Here is a 19,728-nt window from a genome sequence, read left to right as displayed (position 1 = left end):
ACATGGGGAAGAACATTGTTGTTTGGTCCACTGTCAAATATGAACAGGAAATATATCGTCAATAAAAAGATACAAATACATGTACTAAGATGTCCTCCAATCTGGTAACCTCTTTCTCTGACCAACTACAAGCTATTCTCAATAGGGCCTTTGAAGAGGGCATTATTAATCAGAAGGTACTTGGTGGACTTACCGTCAGGTTCCCCAAAATCCTTAAGCTGTACCTCCTCCCTAAGGTCCACAAAGATTCCATCAACCATTCTGGATGTCCGGTTGTGTAAGGTATTGAAGGTCTATGTGACCCAGTAGATTTATTGATTTCTACCTAAAACCACTTGTGGAGACATTATCATCTTATGTAAAAGACACAACGGACGTCCTCACCAGGGTTGATGGTGTCTTTGTGGAAACCGATACACTACTGACAGCATATGAAGAATCTCTTTATACTTGCATTAACCATCAAGATGGTTTGGAAGTGGTCCGCCTCTTCCTGGAGAATGACAACCGCGACAGCATATCTATTTGATCTTATTCTCGAGCTGCTGTACTTTGTCCTCACTCATAATTTTTTTGCTTTTAAAGATTCATTTTAATTAACGGAGGCGTGGCGCAGCCAGGGAAGTGGCCTGGATGCCTTCATACACCAATCCTCTCCCATAATCTTCCTGGAATTGAGGGAGAGGACCATCTTTGGCGATGAGGAGGCGTGGGCCGTTGACCAGTGCTATGCTGGCTAAGGTACATTGATGATGTACTTATACTTTTAACAGGGGACAGTGCAGCAGCTTGATTCATTTGTGAGTCAACTGAATACTAATCCTTTGAATATTAAATTGACTTACAACTGTGATGCTCGGAGAATTGACTTTTTAGACATCAGTCTTGAGGTGGACCAAGATTCCTCTATAAAGATTGATGTCTGTAGAAAATCAACATCTGTCAATTATCTAATACATGCAACATCTGCTCATCACATTGCCGTTATCAGGGCTGTCCCAGTTGGACAACTCCTCAGGATGAGGCAGATTTGCTCATCTGAGGATAAATTTTAGGTGCGGCCAAGGACTTTAGGAGGAGATTTGAACAGAAGGGGTACAGTGATAGGTGTATCAAGAATGAGTATGAGAGCAAAGTCCAGTTCCCGAAAACAATTTGTGTACCAACAGAATTGGAAAAAGAATCAAGATGATACAATCTGGTTCACTTCAACATATAATCATAAATTGATTAATGAGAGCAATCTTGGAGTAACATTGGCCCATACTTAAACCGGAACCTTCTCTGGGACCTTTTCTTGCTGAACTACTCCTTATGACCCAGGCGCTCTAAGAACTTAGAAGCAAAAACTAATATTCTGAAGAAACTGAACCCCTTTGGCTCAAGGGGGTTGATTATGAGATGTTATCCATGCGGCCACTGTCTTGTCTGCGCCAATGTCCTTTGCACCACCTTCGACTCAGCTGATGGGAAGAAACATTTCCATATAAACCATCACATCTCATGCAGTACCACAAATGTGAACTACTATGCTATCTGTGGTTGCCCTGATTTATGTAGGTCTTACATCAAGGGAACTAAGAGTTAGGGTGTGTGAGCATATGAGGGACATTGGTGATATTTGAAAATGGAAGACAATCCCCCATCACTTCTGAATTTTTCATAATAGTGATCCCAAATCTCTTAAGATAAAAGGTCATGACGCAATCCACATGGGGAGGGGGGGTTATAAAAAAACTCAACAACATTTGTAGATTGTGAGCCTTCGCGGGCAGGGTCCTCTCTCCTCCTGTACCAGTTATGACTTGTACTGTTTAAGATTATTGTACTTGTTTTTATTATGTATACCCCTCCTCACATGTAAAGCGCCATGGAATAAATGGCGCTATAACAATAAATAATAATAATAATAATAACAACATGAGACCAACTGGATTGCTACTTTGGGCACCATGACTCATGTGGGATCAAATTAATCACTTAAGTTTTCTGCCTTTTTTATAGTTGCATAGTTATTAAGGTTGAAGGAAGACTTTAAGTCCATCTAGTTCAACCCATAGCCTAACCTAACATGCCCTAACATGTTGATCCAGAGGAAGGCAAAAAAAAACCATGTGGCAAAGAGTAAGCTCCACATTGGGGAAAAAAATTCCTTCCCGACTCCACATACGGCAATCAGAGTAGTTCCCTGGATCAACGCCCTATCAAGGAATCTAGTGTATATACCCTGTAACATTATACTTTTCAAGAAAGGCATCCACTCCCCTCTTAAATTTAAGTAATGAATCACTCATTACAACATCATACGGCAGAGAGTTCCATAGTCTCACTGCTCTTACAGTAAAGAATCCGCGTCTGTTATTATGCTTAAACCTTCTTTCCTCCAGACGTAGAGGATGCCCCCTTGTCCCTGTCTCAGGTCTATGATTAAAAAGATCATCAGAAAGGTCTTTGTACTGTCCCCTCATATATTTATACAATAAAATAAGATCACCCCTTAGTCTTCGTTTTTCCAAACTAAACAGCCCCAAGTGTAATAACCTATCTTGGTATTGCAGACCCCCCAGTCCTCTAATAACCTTGGTCGCTCTTCTCTGCACCCACTCTAGTTCAGCTATGTCTTTCTTATACACCGGAGGCCAGAACTGTGCACAGTATTCTAAGTGTGGTCGAACTAGTGACTTGTATAGAGGTAAAATTATGTTCTCCTCATGAGCATCTATGCCTCTTTTAATGCATCCCATTATTTTATTTGCCTTTGTAGCAGCTGCCTGACACTGGCCACTGAATATGAGTTTGTCATCCACCCATACACCCAGGTCTTTTGCATTGACGGTTTTGCCCAGAGTTTTAGAATTAAGCACATAGTTATACAGCTTATTACTTCTACCCAAGTGCATGACCTTACATTTATCCCCATTAAAGCTCATTTGCCATTTATCAGCCCAAGCTTCCAGTTTACATAAATCATCCTGTAATATAAAATTGTCCTCCCCTGAATTGATTACCCTGCAGAGTTTAGTGTCATCTGCAAATATTGAAATTCTACTCTGAATGCCCCCTACAAGGTCATTAATAAATATGTTAAAAAGAAGAGGGCCCAATACTGACCCCTGTGGTACCCCACTGCTAACCGCGACCCAGTCAGAGTGTGATCCATTAATAACCACCCTTTGTTTCCTATCCCTGAGCCAGCTCTCAACCCACTTACACATATTTTCCCCTATCCCCATTATTCTCATTTTATGTATCAACCTTTTGTGTGGCACCGTATCAAAGCTTTTGAAAAGTCCATATACACTACATCTACTGGGTTCCCTTGGTCCAGTCCAGAACTTACCTCTTCATAGAAGCTGATCAAATTAGTCTGACATGAACGGTCCCTAGTAAACCCGTGCTGATACTGGGTCATGAGGTTATTCCTCTTCAGATACTCCAGTATAGCATCCCTTAGAATGCCCTCCAGGATTTTACCCACAGTAAAGGTTAAGCTTACTGGCCTATAATTTCCGAGTTCAGTTTTTGTCCCCTTTTTGAATACTGGCACCACATTTACTATACGCCAGTCCTGTGGTACAGACCCTGTTATTATGGACTCTTTAAAGATTAAAAATAATGGTCTATCAATGACTGTACTTAATTCCTGCAGTACTCGGGGGTGTATCCCATCCGGGCCTGGAGATTTGTCAATTTCAGTGATTTTTAGACGCCGCCGTACTTCCTGCTGGGTTAAGCAGGTGACAGTTAATGGGGAATTTTTGTTATCACTGATCATATTGTCTGCCATGGGATTTTCTTGTGTAAATACTGATGAAAAAAAGTAATTTAGCATATTGGCTTTTTCCTCATCCTCATCCACCATTTCCTCCAGACCAGACTATTTTTAAGGGGGCCAACACTTTCATTTTTTAGTTTCTTACTATTTATGTAGTTAAAGACTATTTTGGGATTATTTTTACTCTCTCTGGCAATGAGTCTCTCTGTCTCAATTTTTGCTGCCTTGATTTGCTTTTTACAGAATTTATTTAATTTTCTGTATTTATTTAATGCCTTATCACTACCTACTTCCTTTAATTCTCTAAATGCTTTCTTTTTGTCACTTATTGCGCCCCTTACAGCTTTATTTAGCCATATTGGTTTCCTCCTATTTCTATTATGTTTATTCCCATACGGTATATACTGTGCACAGGTCCTATCCAGGATGCTAATAAACGTCTCCCATTTTCTTTGTGTATTTTTATGTCTCAGGATATTGTCCCAGTTAATTGCACCAAGGTCATCTCTCATCCGTTGGAAATTTGCCCTCCTGAAGTTTAGTGTCCTTGTCACCCCTCTACTACACATCTTATTAAAGGATACACGAAAACTTATTATTTTGTGATCACTATTCCTCAAGTGACCCCCAACCCTTATATTTGATATGCGGTCTGGCCTGTTTGTTAATATTAGGTCTAGCAGTGCCCCCCTTTATAGGTAATTGTTTGATATAGTCTGTGGACTATCCCGCTACGCTCCATTTTTAGCTGATTTTTATTCATTGTTTTAATTGTTTTTCTTTGTGTTGTGTTAGCAGTTCGTTGACATGTAATAGTCTTTCTGTATTTTTAATTAATCACACATCATGGATCACAAATTGAAGCACCTACTAACAGATCACCTGCATGGATATATATTATAATCTGATAATGTTACCATGTTTCCAATGTTATTCAATTATGGTGTACCTGTTATTGTGCGATTTGTTGCACTTCATTTGGGTATTTTGGTGCTGTTTAATGTGTTATATGTATTATACACTGCTCAAAAAATATAAAGGGAACACTCAAACAACACAATGTAACTCCAAGTCAATCACACTTTTGTGAAAATCAACCTGTCCAGTTATGAAGCAACACTGATTGTGAATTAATTTTTACTGCTGTTGAGCAAATGGAACAGACAACAGGTTGACATGATAGGCAATTAGTAAGACAACCTCTATAAAAGGAGTGGTTCTGCAGGTGGTGACCACAGACCTTTTCTCTGTTCTCATCTTTTTTGGCTGTTTTGGTCACTTTGGCATTTTGTCATTGCTCTCACCCCTAGAGGTACAGTAGCATGAGGCGGTGTCTACATTTCAACTCACAGAAGTTGGTCAGGTAGTGCAGCTCATCCAGGATGGCACATCAATACGAGCTGTGGCAAGAAGTGTAGCTGTGTCTTTCAGCACAGTGTTCAGAGCACGTAGCAGATATCAGGAGACAGGCCAATACACCAAGAGACATGTAGGGAGCCGTAGGAGGGCAACAACTCAGCAGCAGGACCACTACCTCCTCCTTTGTGCAAAGAAGAACAAGAGGAGCAGTGTCAGCGCCCTGCAAAATGACCTCCAGCAGGCCACTAACATCCATGTGTCTGCTCAAACTGTCAGAAACAGACTCCATGAGGGTGGTATGAGGGCCTGTCTACAAGAGGGTGTTGTGCTTGCAGACCAACACTGTACAGGGCGATTGGCATTTGCCAGAGAACACCAAGACTGACAGAATCGACACTAGCCCCATGTGCTCTTCACGGATGAGAGCAGGTTCACACTGAGCACTTATGACAGACGTGACAGAGTCTGGAGACGCCGTGGAGAACGTGCTGCTGCATGCAACATCTTCCAGCATGACAGGTTTGCCAGTGGGTCAGTGGTGTGGGGAGGCATTTCTTTGGAGGGCCGCACAGCCTTCCATGTGCTAGCCTGAGATACGGTACTCTGACTGCCATTAGGTACCAACCTGAGATCCTCAGACACATTGTGAGACCATATGCAGGTGCCCAGGATTCCTTCTGAAGCATCACAATGCTAGGCCTCATGTGGCTGAAGTGTGTCAGGAGTTCCTGCATGATGAAGGCATTGATGCTATGGAATGGCCTGCTCATTCACCAGACCTGAATCCCATTGAACATATCTGGAACATTAGGTCTCATTCCATTGCACCACAGACTATCCAGGAGTTGACTGATGCTTTAATCCAGGTCTGAGAGGAGATCCCTAAGGAGAACATCCAACGCCTCATCAGGAGCATGCCCAGACATTGTAGGGAGGTCATACAGGCGCGTATAGGCCACACTCACAACTGAACATTTCCTTGTCTTGAGGCATTTCTACTGCAGTTGGATCAGCCTGTAATTTGATTTTCCAATATTGATTTTGAATATCATTCCAAATCCAGATCTCCATGGGATATTAATTTTGATTTACATTGATCATTTTTATATTTGATTGTTCTCAATACATTCTACTGTGTAATGAATAAAGATTTGCAACTGAAATATTTCATTCAGTGATATCTAGGATGTTCCAATTTCTTTGGTAAAAAGTCTAGCTGACTAGCAGTGGGTAAAGTGGTCTCTCCTTTTATTTGTGAGTAAAATTATAGGATCTAATTGTGGATATTTTTTGACCATTGTGTCACTACTTTGGGAGATTGCACACACACCTAGTGAGTATAAGGGTATGTTCACACGATCCTGATTTCAATCCTTTTTTTTTTTCAGGACAAAAACCGCAGCTCTTGGCAGAAAACGCAGGTGCGTTTTTGGTGCGTTTTTGGCGCGTTTTTGATGCGGTTTTTAGTGCGGTTTTTTATGCAGTTTTCTCTGCAGATTGTCTGTGTTTGACACAAATAAAGCTTTAACTGCAGTGGGGGAAAAAAAAAAAAGAAATGATGTCATTTCCTTGTCCAACCCTTTTCTTCTTCCATCCTCCATTTTGGGACTAAACACCAAAATGAGTGGACGTGTTTTGAATGACAGCGCTCCGCAGAGTGCGGAGCGTAGGCCAGATCACAGCCCGCGGATCCAGCTCTATCCAGCTATGCGTCATGCGCCCCTATATTTAACATGGGGGCGCATGGACATGCGTCGCACTTGCGTTTTGCGCCGCATGCGTCACTGCAGCGCACGCATCCGGGTGCAGAGGACGCAGCAAGTTGCATTTTTGCTGCGTCCAAAATCAATCAAAAAAAGGACGCATGCGGCGCAAAACGCAGCGTTGTGCATGCGTTTTGCTGCGTTTTTGTTTGCGTTGTGTGTTGCGGCGCCGACGCTGCGGCGCACAACGCAAATGTGAACATAGCCTAAGTGCCACGTATTTAAGTGCCACGTATCACGTATTTCAGTGCCACGTATTTAAGTGCCACGTATCACGTATTTCAGTGCCACGTATTTAAGTGCCACGTATCACGTATTTCAGTGCCACGTATTTCAGTGCCACGTATCACGTATTTCAGTGCCACGTATTTCAGTGCCACGTATTTCAGTGCCACGTATTTCAGTGCCACGTATTTCAGTGCCACGTATTTCAGTGCCACGTATTTAAGTGCCACGTGCCACGTATTTAAGTGCCACGTGCCACGTATTTAAGTGCCATGTATTTAAGTGCCACGTATTTCAGTGCCACGTATCACGTATTTCAGTGCCACGTGCCACGTATTTCAGTGCCACGTGCCACGTATTTAAGTGCCATGTATTTAAGTGCCACGTATTTCAGTGCCACGTATCACGTATTTCAGTGCCACGTGCCACATATTTAAGTGACACGTATCACGTATTTAAGTGACACGTATCACGTATAAGTGCCACGTATTTAATTGCCACGTATTTAAGTGCCACGTATCCCACGAAGATTTTCCATGGAGAACAGACATCCAGAGACATGTCTGCTCTCCACGGCTGCAGCAACACACTGACAGGAGCCATAGTTCCTGTCGGTGTGTCACTGCGCATGCGCGAGCGAGTTTACCGGCGGTCATTGACCCCGGCACTCTCGCTTAACGGCAGTGCTGCGTGGGAAAGTTCAACGCAGCTGTACTGCCGTTAACCGAGACGCCGGAGTCATTGAACTCCGGAACAGTACGCGATACACTGCTAGGAGCTTCGCTCCTGGCAGTGTATCGCCGGAGAGCAGGGGATCGGCGTGGGACACTCGTTTTATGGATTCTGCGGACAGGGAGTATGAATTTGATTTTTTATTTTGTGATTTTTTCCTGGAGGATCGAGGGCTTCGCCTACAAGTGTGCTGTTGGTGAGTATATACTCTGTTATGTGTTGTATGTACTGTGTGTCATGTATGTGTATTGTGTGTAGGTGTTTTGTGTAACTTTACAATTGTGCTAAGTCGCCGGACACAGGGACAACTCTCCCATCCTAATACCGGATGGGAGTAGTAGTCCCATACGGCGACTTAGCACAATGGTGGCACTAGCGTCGCATGGGGACACACACACACACACACACACACACACACACACACCAATTCAATCAAACGGCCGACACGATCCCCATGCGACGGTACGCCTCCATGTCTCTCCGCCCAAGCACTTCCGCCCACGCACTTCCGGCCGCTTCCCCGCACTTCCGGCTGCAGCGGTTCTGCACCACAAACCGCAATAAAACCCGCAGATATATTTTTGATCTGCGGGTTTTACTGCGGGTTTGACCTCACAATGGAGGTCTATGGGTGCAGAACCGCTGCAGTTTCGGGGAAAGAAGTGACATGCTCCTTCTTTTTTCCCGCACCGATTCATCGCGGCTTTTTAAGGGAAATTCAGGACCGTGTGCACAGTGGTTCCTGTTTTCCATAGGGGTACATTGTATTGTACCCTGCATGGAAAACAGCTGCGGAACCGCAGCGGCAAAACCGCTGCGGTTCTGCAGTAAAAAACGCACTGTGTGAACATGGCCTAACCGGATTTCTGCTTACATATTTACAATTTGTCAGCGATTGTTACCTATCTGTCTTTTTCAGTACGTTGTATATATTATCTTTCTATGCAACATTTTTTGTATTTAATAAAACAAACTTTTTAACCAATTAAACTCCAAGTTTCCTCCTGTTTATACGGTGTTATTCTGGAGTGGTTCAAATTTGCTATGTGGGTATTTTTTTTTGACCACAGGCAGTGGCATTATGCACATTCATTATGCAATTGGTTATATGTTTCTATTCAAGAAATAAAATGATGTCTGAGTCCTTAGACTGTATATAGTTTACACTATTGGTAGGTGCAGTTTTTTGTTGCATTTTGGGTCACACCTCTTTGTTTGAAAAACCACAATCCTTGCTGTTGATTCAGCCCCCTTGTTGAGCAAGTAAGAAATGTGAACCACAATGTACAGCAGTTTTTTGGGCAAAATTAGTGTAGAATTGCATGGATGAATTTTACAGACACTAAATAAGGATGCAGCCTCTATCTGAAGCAGCCATCAGAAGGTACACATATATGTAATCGGAATTCTAAAGGATATGATATAGACAACTTTGGTTACAGACCCTGCTGTTAGAAGCTCTCTTATGGATTTCACTTTTTATTCATTCTGCATTCCACTATGCAGAGAAATACATAGAGGATGTAGAAGCCACACCATCCAAATTAAACCCTAATGCAAAAATGCATGTCTTTAAGAAAAACAAACTAGGTGTTCATAACCTCTAAAAATCTCAGAATTGTATTACTTCTCAGAGAACTGGCTGCTCCCAAGGACTATACCTTCATGTCAGCAGTCTGTATGAGCTGTAGGCCACAACCACGATTTCCTATGATATCATTCTCTATGATGGTCCCATCCCCCTTGGAGATAATGCCATGACTTCTGTTGTCATAAATGCCATTTCCACGTAACTCCACTCGGCAGCCTGTTTCCACGTGGACACCACTCAATCGGTTGCAAGAAATGCTGTTGTTTCCAATGCGTACAAGCTGAGTGCTCTGAAATACTGCCACTCCACTGTCATGGTTGGCATGTACGGCATTAGCTATAATATTCAGTGCTTCACTGCTCTTAATGTAGAGCCCCGCAGCTGCAACAGACAAAAACAACGTTTACTAAAATTTAGGCAAAAAAGGAAAAACACAAATTCCAAATTGCAACATCAGAGGCTATTACTCATTATGTCATACTCTTGGCAAGTCACTTTCAATCATATGTTGCCCTTTAATAATGTAATTTCCGTCTCTAGCCCACAAGAGTAATATATTGAGGAATTTAACAAGACCAGGACCAGAAGACTGGGAAATAATAAACATATTTTATATTGGCTGTGTTCAAAAAAGTGGATACAATAGTATCTCATCTAGACAGTGCTCTGTGGGCTCCAGACTGATTATGGTAATTGTAGAAAACTATAATTAATTAATTTCACTAGCAGCACAAATGTAGAGGGGTTTATCTCACATACCGTAGAATTGCCTAGACTACATCATATTTTATTCACTTCTGAGGTTGAAACAAGACTGACTGTGCAGGGCTTGCAATAAAAAATAGGAAACCAATTCTAAAGAGGACCTGTAAATAGCTCAAATACGAATAGCATTTGCTCTTATTTTATTCTCAATTCTCATGAGTATTATGTTTGTTTGCTTTTTGTCAATCTGCCATATGGCTCCAGAGATAATGCAACTTTTTATTTAGTGCTAATTTTTATGGTCTTTGCCAAAAGGGGGTGGCTTATAGGATTCTTCGGGGCATGTCTTTAGGTTGCACTGCCTTATTATCCTGTGAGCACCACCCCACTTGTACAGACCATAAAAATTAGCACAAAATAAAAAAGCCCATATTTCTGGAAACGTATAGTGGATTTAAGAAAAAAATACATATATACAAAAGGGCCAAAAACTGCCCACCTCTGACCGGTCCTCTTTAAGTGTGTTTGTCTATGTTTATACGGTGCTTAGTAACAAGCTAAGGTAGTGTCAAGAGCTAATGAATTGTTTGCTATTATCCTGTTGTGTGAGTCTTTCCTATTGAGCTACGTTTTAACTTAGGGTACTGTCACACAGTGCCATTTTGATCGCTACGACGGTACGATCCGTGACGTTCTAGCGATATCGTTACAATATCGCAGTGTCTGACACGCAGCAGCGATCAGGGATCCTGCTGAGAATCGTACGTCGTAGCAGATCGTTTGGAACTTTCTTTCGTCGCTTGATCACCCGCTGACATCGCTGGATCGTTGTGTGTGACAGCGATCCAGCGATGTGTTCGCTTGTAACCAGGGTAAACATCGGGTAACTAAGCGCAGGGCCGCGCTTAGTAACCCGATGTTTACCGTGGTTACCAGCGTAAACGTAAAAAAACCAAACAGTACATACTTACATTCCGGTGTCTGTCCTCCGGCGTCTCAGCTTCTCTGCACTGTGAGCGCCGGCCAGCCAGAAAGCGAGCACAGCGGTGACGTCTGACGTCACCGCTCTGCTTTCCGGCCGCTGTGCTTACACAGTGCAGAGAAGCTGAGACGCCGGGGGACAGACACCGGAATGTGAGTATGTACTGTTTGGTTTTTTTACGTTTACGCTGGTAACCAGGGTAAACATCGGGTTACTAAGCGCGGCCCTGCGCTTAGTAACCCGATGTTTACTCTGGTTACCCGGGGACTTCGGCATCGCTCCAGCGCCGTGATTGCAACGTGTGACCGCAGTCTACGACGCTGGAGCGATAATCATACGATCGCTGCGACGTCACAGATCGTGCCGTCGTAGCGATCAAAATGGCACTGTGTGACAGTACCCTTAGATGAAAAATGTTACTAATCTAATGGATATTGTAAGATTCTGTAGTCTCTGTAAAGTCAGCGAGTCTTACACCACACTTACTTACCATGTAGGATAAAATATATACTTGCCCTTTGCTTACTATACGTTTTAATTGCTCTGAAAACTACGAACAACCGAAAAATCATTTACATTTATCTAGTCTCTTCCCACCTCACCTCCATTGTGGTTAATACTGTTGGACTCAACAAGTGCTACATTTATTGGCCTCCGTGATGAGAAGCGGTCATCTTCACTATCTAAATCATTTTCCCAGCTTGCTGCTTCCCCTTCATCATTAAAATTTTCATTTCCCGCCTGGTTAGCAGGATAGTCGCTAGCATCATCTTTCCGACAGAAAACAGCTACTCCATAAATGCTGTTGTGACCTATTTGGTTGCTAGTGATGTGAGGAAGGCTCGAAGACATAATCCACACTCCACAGCCTTTATTACCTAGAAAAGAGTTAGAAAAAACACATTTAAACACAAACACATCTACCACACTGAGGATTTTCATGTAACTACTGAAAATGTAGACTCATTTCTACATAGTATATAAGTGCATTTGTGCCTTTATGCATCATCCTTTTCACTTGCAGTTTATGCTTTGAACAACATATAGCAATCCATCTTTGGCCCTGGCCGATAAATACATAGATGGTACAACGTATCCTCAGAGGTCATCACTTGTAATAGATTTTTATAAGCAATTCAACCTCTTAGCTGTTTCATTTGTACTCCTAAATTACCAGCCACCCAAGAAAGCAATTTCTAGTCCGATACCATTTAAAAGAAAATTTCTACAGCTCAATGCCATTTCCTTCAAGCACCCTTTCTCGACTTGTAGTCATTATTTTCCCACTGAAAAGGCACTCTTCTGCCTTCTTACATTACTTCACTCTTGCTCAATTACACCCTTTAAGGTACTTGTATTCTGGTGATAGGAGGTATGATAATACAATGGCAGAAGAATTTCCCCGTGTTTTTCCAGACTGCTGCCCGTCCACTAGATGAAACTGTACATTCTTTATTTCTACACCAGCGCTTTGGCTGTTTTCATTCAGGAAATATATTAAGGTCATCATTCAACACCATGTGATGTTTGCTTATCTGGTGCAATTAGGCTTGTTCAGGGTGGCCGAGGACAACATAATGCAATAACTGTCTAGACAAAAACGTAAATGACTGAGAAGACTGCCTTCTCTGTTGCTGAAATATATTTCCTATAACTGTAGAAAAAGAACATGGACTGCACATCCGAAAATCATACATTGATCTAATGCACTTATAATTTTTCTTTTTTTTTTTTTTTTTTTACAAAACTGAACATGAGGTTTTTGCATTTTCGTTTTTTGCTCCCCTTCTTCCCAGAGCCATAACTTTTTTATTTTTTTGCAAAAATGGCCATGTGGCTTGTTTTTTTGCAGGACAAGTTGTGTTATTGAATGACAAGATTGGTTTTATGTTGGTACATAACATATGTACTGGAAAACGGGAAAAAAATTCCAAGTTGCAAAAAAGTGCAATTCCACACTTGTTTCTTGGGTTGTTTTTATTACCATGTTCACTAAATGCTAAAACTGACCCACCATTATGAGACTCCAGGTCTTTACAAGTTCATAGTCAAATAAATAAGGCAGCACACTGCGGTGCTAAAACATGCAAACATGAAAATTGAACCGCATTACTGCACAAGAAATATGAAAACATGAGAGCGCTTAGCGCATAAAATGGCCAATTCATGTGTACCTGGTAGCCACATTAAGGCATCTGTCATATACCAGGTCCTAAACTTTCCTTTCCTCGCTGAGAATAAACGTCTTCATCTGAATGGGTACCTGTGAATCCTCTTCTTAGACTAAATTTCTCTCTATGGAGGGGTAATGGACCTGCTGCGATTAAAACACATGTGGCTAAGTGGTGGAGGAGTGCTCAGTCAGAAGGTTAATGAATACAGATTTCAAAAAACTGACCGTCACATCCAACATGAATCATGGAATATGATTGGATGTGACGGTCAATTTTTTTGAGGTCTGCTGGAGATCTCTGGTTGTCATGCCAACCCATCGGTGACACGCGACCACGTGACAAGGTCACCGATTGGCGGGATTTCCGGCATGCTTACCGGAAGCACGAGTTAAATGCTGCAGTTAGAGATTGACAGCGGCATTTAACAGGTTAACAGCTGCTGGTGGATCGCGATTCATCCCGCAGCTGTTAAGAGGCACATGTCAGCTGCTCAAAACAGCTGACATGTGCAAGAAAAGATGTGGGCTCAGCATGGAGTCCACATTAAAGGGAGGGATTCCGACGTGGATGTACTGTTCCACGCAACGTCAGAAAGGGTTTGAAGCCCACTACCATGTCACAGTGAACTGCTCAGTGGCTCCCTAATCTAAAAGGTGCGGCACTATGCACAAACCACCGCCGGAGCGACAACACCCATGCTGCAAGGCAAAGTCCCCACAGCTTCAGGCCACCCTACAGGTGACCCAAGTGTTTTTAAATTAACAGGAGACTGCAAGGTTCCGCTTATGTTTTGCTCTCAGCTCACAGTTGGAGAACATGTGGAAGGAGAGTTTTTTTTTCACTTGGTGTTGGTGCTATGTGGCAGCCATTGCTCCTGTGATGGTGTGGTCTGGAGCCATGGATGCTTTGCCTTATAACATGGGTGCTGTGGGGCATCAGGTCGCTCCCCTGCTGGTGCGCTGTCACCCCAGTGGTGGTCAGCAGATGGCACTGCATTTTTTAGGCTAGGGACCGACTGAGATGTTTGTCATGATGTGGCAGTGGGCTTCATACAGACGGATCAGATTGTTGAGCTAAAAACCTCATTTTCAGTTTTGTAATTTTGTATGAATTTCAGATGTCAGCGTCTTTTTTTTCTCTAGTTATGAAATATACAGCTCAGGCAAAAATTAAGAGACCACTGCAAAATGTTCAGTTTGTCTGATTTTTCTCTTTATAGGTATATTTTTTGAGTAAAATGTAATTGTTCATTTATTCTATAAACTTCTGACAACATGTCTCCGAATTTCCAAGCAATAAATTTTGTATTTTTTTTCTGAAAAGGAGAAATGGTAAAAAAAACAAACAAAAAAAAACACAACAAACAGTGCTTTCAGATCTCAAATAGTGCAAAGAAAACAAGTTAATAATCATTTAGAAACAACAATACTGATGTTTTAACTCAGGAAGCGTTCAGAAATCAATATTTTGTGGAATAACCATGATTTTTAAACACAGCTTTCATGCAATTTGGCATGCTTTCCACCTGTCTTTCACACTGCTTGTGCGCAAAAATGTAAGCAGTTCTTCTTTGTTTGAAGCCAGAACCACTGTAGATTAAGTAGTAATGGGTTAATCAGTCTGCTATCTATAGGAAACCATACAGCTTCTGATAGAGCTATTGATTTGCTATAAATAAACTGCTAAAATGTAATTCCCTAGGGTAATGGTGCTACACAAACATTTAGGCTTAAAAAGAGATTACATATTAAAAAAAATTATTATGAAACGTGCCTAAAATAATAAAAAACCTTGATATGCTTACATGTACCAATTACCCAAAGTGCCTTGATTTTCAGATTTCTACTCTGGTCCTGATTCGTACTGAAATGAGCCAGTTAGGCAGCCTTCTTTACATATTTCACATATTGTGAATCTGTCGGGACCCAGAACAGGGGTGGCTGTCTTCACATTAAGGCATCATGGATAACAAGCACATTAGTAAGTTGTATTACTCTCTTTCAAGCCACATATCCAAGCCCTTGCCTCTTCCTGCCGTCTCAAACTCAAAAATATTTCCCGGATCCGCGCATTCCTTGACCGTGACACCACAAAAACACTAGTTTTTGCCCTTATCTCCCGCCTTGACTACTGCAACCTCCTACTCTCTGGACTCCCCTCTAGCACCACTCCAATCCATCCTACACTCTGCTGCCCGACTAATCTACCTGTATCCCCGCTATTCCCCAGCCTCCCCCCTATGCCAAGCCCTTCACTGGCTTCATATCGCCCAGAAACCCCAGTGCAAAACCCTAACTATGACATACAAAGCCATCCACAACCTATCTCCTCCATACATTTGTGACATGGTCTCCCGGTACCTATCTACACGCAACCTCCGATCCTCTCAAGATCTCCTTCTCTACTCCCCTCTCATCTCTTCTTCCCACAACTGCATCCAAGACTTCTCCCGTGCTTTCCCCATACTCTGGAACTCTCTATCCCAACACATCTGACTCTCGCCTACCATAGAAACCTTCAAAAAGAACCTGAAGACTCACCTATTCCGACAAGCCTACAGTGATCCTCAACCTACTGAACCGACGCACAACCAGCTCTACCCTCTCCTAGTGTATCCTCACCCATCCCCTGCAGACTGAGCCCTCATGGGCAGTCCTCCCTCCTTATGTACCTGTGTGCCTTGTTTTTTGCTCATGTTTAATGTATTTGTCTATATTTGCCCCGTATTCACATGTAAAGCACCACGGAATAAATGGCGCTATAAAAATGTATAATAATAATAATAATAAATTAAGAGACCAAGAAGCTGTCTATCATTTGAAAATGCTGTGCATTGAAGAATTGAACAGCCAATCACAGCATTCGTAGTTGCAGGGGGAAGGGGGTTATCGCCACCCCCTGGGATGATGACTCCATGTGCCCAGCTAGAAGATTCAGCAGGCACCTTAATGTGGTCACTGTAACTGCGGTGGCGGTGCCGCATTAGAGATATGACGTGTCCATACATCCGAAGTCGGCAAGTACCTACTGATCTGGACTTATGGCTTCGTCCAATGTAGGTATTAAATACTGTTAAAATGTATTTTTATGCTGTTGTTAAAATTAACAGTGAACAGCAAAAGTGAAAATGAAGAAATGCTAGAAATGATGTTTCTTTTTTGCTTATTCTGCAGCCAAAAATATAATTAAATTAATTAAAAGGAATAAAAAAAGCTAAGTCCTGGAATGTATGGACACAAAAACAATTTTTTTTTAAAATTCGTTTATTAACAACAAAATAAACTGTGTTACATACATATTTGCATCCAAGGTTATCAAGCATAGTATGCAGTACATATAAACTGTGCATTATTAAACCTATAATAAAATGCAATTTTTGTCTATAGCCAATGCTATCTTGTGAGTATTATTATATTTGTTTACACAAAAACAATTTTTTTTGTTGAATGCAAAAATAGTAAAAAAAATACATACATTGGGTATTGCTATAACACTAAACAGCAGTATAAAGTTCTGCCAAAATTGCTCCCTCCCAAAAATATATTTGACAAAAATTCCTAAAAGTTCTATAATGCATTCATTATATGGATTGTACGCACTTGGTCTGCAATAAACAAGGCCAAGCTTATGGGTGTATTTTCTATTTACTAAAAATATAAATAAATTTGGCCAAGTTTGCAGTTTTAAGCCCAACCTACTAATTTACTCAGGTCAGCTACTAAGGGAACGTATCCTGCTGACTCAGTATAACGCAGCTTTACATCAACTGCAAACACGGCTAAGTACTTCACTTCAAACGCTATAGGATTTATAAACACATTAAATAGCATTGGTCCCAAGACAGAACTTCAGAGTGCACTATTGAACCACTTTCTGCACATAATCATTTCAAGAGTTTTCTATCAAAGTATTATCTGGACAAGTTAAAGGGAACTAGACAGTAGGTTTTAACATTTGGAAAAAGTAGTATGGCTGGATTAGTGCTTGTCCCTCTATTATTTATTTTACTTTCTTATATCTATCTATCATATTCCAGACATTATCATCACTGTCCCATTGGGGCTCACAACATAAATTCCCCATCAGCATGTCTTTGGAGTGTGGCAGCAAACCCACACAAACACAGGAGAACATACAATCTCCTTAAAGATGTTGCCGTTAGTGGGATTTGATCCCAGGACTCAAGTACTGTAAAGCAAGAGTGCTAACCACTGAGCCACCATGCTATGTAAAAATTGTACCATTTTTTTTTTTAGAGAGATGTAATGTTCCATTTACAAGACATCTAGCATAGAAGAAATTTGTAAATCAGGCTTGAAGTGCACTGTGGACATGGAAAAAGACTGGCACTTGCAAAAAGACTGCTTCTTCCAAACACACAGACATGCCCCAAATACAATTACATCTGATTTGGATATACCGTGTTTTTCAGATTATAAGACGCACCTTTTTTTCCTCCAAATTTCCTCTCACCCTGCGTATGAGCCACCTTCGGCGGTCATTTTCCCGATGTCCATCGCAGGGAAGCCAATGAGAAAAGTGGCTGCTCACTAGCGCAGACATCTTATGAGAGCACCGCAGCATCGCACCTACTCCTGAAGCATCAATTCTGCCTCTTGTTACTCCGGGTTACCATTACCACTGTTAAAACGGACTATAAGACATACCACAATTTTTGTTTTAAAAAATGTTTTTCCGCCCCAAAATTTGTGGTGTGTCTTATGGTCCAGTGCTTTTTACAATCTGCAAAATACGGTAGTTTCTATAGTAAATTCTTCATTAGAAGGTATAATTTTTATTGGGGAAAGTACCTGTTTAGCCAAATAACTAACTACTTCCAATCTGCTAACAAGTTTTCTTACACTTCAATTAAAATAGTGTTTGTAGTAGATTTTATTCAATGTGTCTACTGCCAAGTCTCCACTCACAATTATGGGTCAATTAGAATACATATCTACTCCATGTTCCTTTTAAAGAGAACCTGACGTCTACAGTGGCTTGCAAAAGTATTCACTCCCTTAGCTCTTGACCTATTTTGTTACATTACAACCTGTGCTTAACCCCTTCATGACCAGAGCTTTTTTCGGTTTTGCGTTTTTGTTTTTCGCTCCCCTTCTTCCCAGAGCCATAACTTATTTATTTTTCCGTCAATATGGCCATGTGAGGGCTTATTTTTTGTGGGACGAGTTGTACTTTTGAACGATACCATTGGTTTTATCATTTTGTGTAACAGAAAACGGAGAAAAATTTTCAAGTGCGGTGAAATTACAAAAAAGTGCAATCCCACACTTGTTTTTTGTTTGGCTTTTTTGCTAGGCTCATTAAATGCTATCACTGACCTGCCATTATGATCCTCCAGGTCATTACAAGTTCATAGACACCAAACATGTCTAGGTTTATCTAAGTGATAAAAAAAATTTTTTATTGATAGAACGGGCGATTCTGAACGCGGCGATACCAAGTATGTGTATGTTTGATTTTATTTTTATTGTTTTATTTTGAATGGGGCAAAAGGGGGTGATTTGAACTTTTATGGTTTTTTTTTTTTTCATATTTTTAAAAACATTTTTTTTTTTTTTACTTTTGGCATGCTTCAATAGCCTTCATGGGAGGCTAGAAGCTGCCACAACTTAATCGGCTCTGCTACATAGAGGCGATGCTCAGATCGCCTCTATGTAACTGAATTGCAGACTCGCTATGAGCACCGACCACAGGGTGGTGCTCTCAGCAATCCAGCATCAACAACCACAGAGGTCTCAAGGGGGACCTCTGGTTGTCATGTCGACGCACTGATGACCCCCGATCATGTGACGGGGATCACCGGTGGGCATATTTCTGGCCAGATGGCCGGAAGCGCTTGTTAAATGCCGCTGTTAGAGTTTGACAGCGGCATTTAACTAGTTAATAGCCGTGGGCAGATTGCGATTCCATCCGTGGCTATTGCGGGCACATGACAGCTGTTCAAAACAGCTGACATGTCCCGGCTTTGAAGTGGGCTCACCGCCGGAGCTCACATCAAAGCGGGAGATACTGACATCGGACGTACTATCCCGTCTCATGTCAATAAGGGGTTAAATATTTTTGTAACCTGATTTCGGTATGATGCATCAGCATTTAATAGTCTAAGTTGGTAAAATGAAGTGAGAAAAAAATAGGCATAGGCGTTAAGCAAGAGGCAGCACTAACAATATCATGAAGACCAAGGAGATCTCCAAACAAGTCAGGGACAAAGTTATTGAGAAGTGCAAGTCAGGGTGGGTTATAAAAAATATCCCAATCTCTGATGATCCCCCGGAGCACCATCAAATCTATTATAATCAAATGGAAAGAACATAGTACCACAACAAACCTGCCAAGACAGGGCCACTCACCAATACTCTCAGCCCGGACAAAGAGGTCATTAATCAGAGAGAGAGTGCCCA

General features: G+C 41.6%; 1 protein-coding gene across 7 annotated transcripts in view; it reads right to left on the bottom strand.

Annotated features, from left to right (window-relative positions):
* The window catches only part of FBXO10 (F-box protein 10), a 360,834-nt gene that overhangs the window by 10,367 nt on the left and 330,739 nt on the right, over window positions 1-19,728 (bottom strand). For all 7 annotated transcript variants that reach the window (XM_077251514.1, XM_077251506.1, XM_077251488.1 and 4 more), the window contains exons 9-10: window positions 11,735-12,010; window positions 9,516-9,826 (exon numbers count right to left, since the gene is read on the bottom strand). In XM_077251514.1, coding sequence (XP_077107629.1) covers window positions 9,516-9,826; window positions 11,735-12,010 — 587 coding nt within the window. The remainder of the gene's footprint in view (window positions 1-9,515; window positions 9,827-11,734; window positions 12,011-19,728) is intronic.

The sequence above is a fragment of the Ranitomeya variabilis genome, chromosome 1, assembly GCF_051348905.1.
Source record: "Ranitomeya variabilis isolate aRanVar5 chromosome 1, aRanVar5.hap1, whole genome shotgun sequence".
NCBI lineage: Eukaryota > Metazoa > Chordata > Amphibia > Anura > Dendrobatidae > Ranitomeya > Ranitomeya variabilis.
Note: the sequence above shows the minus strand (reverse complement) of the source record. Positions and strands in the feature narration are given on the sequence as shown.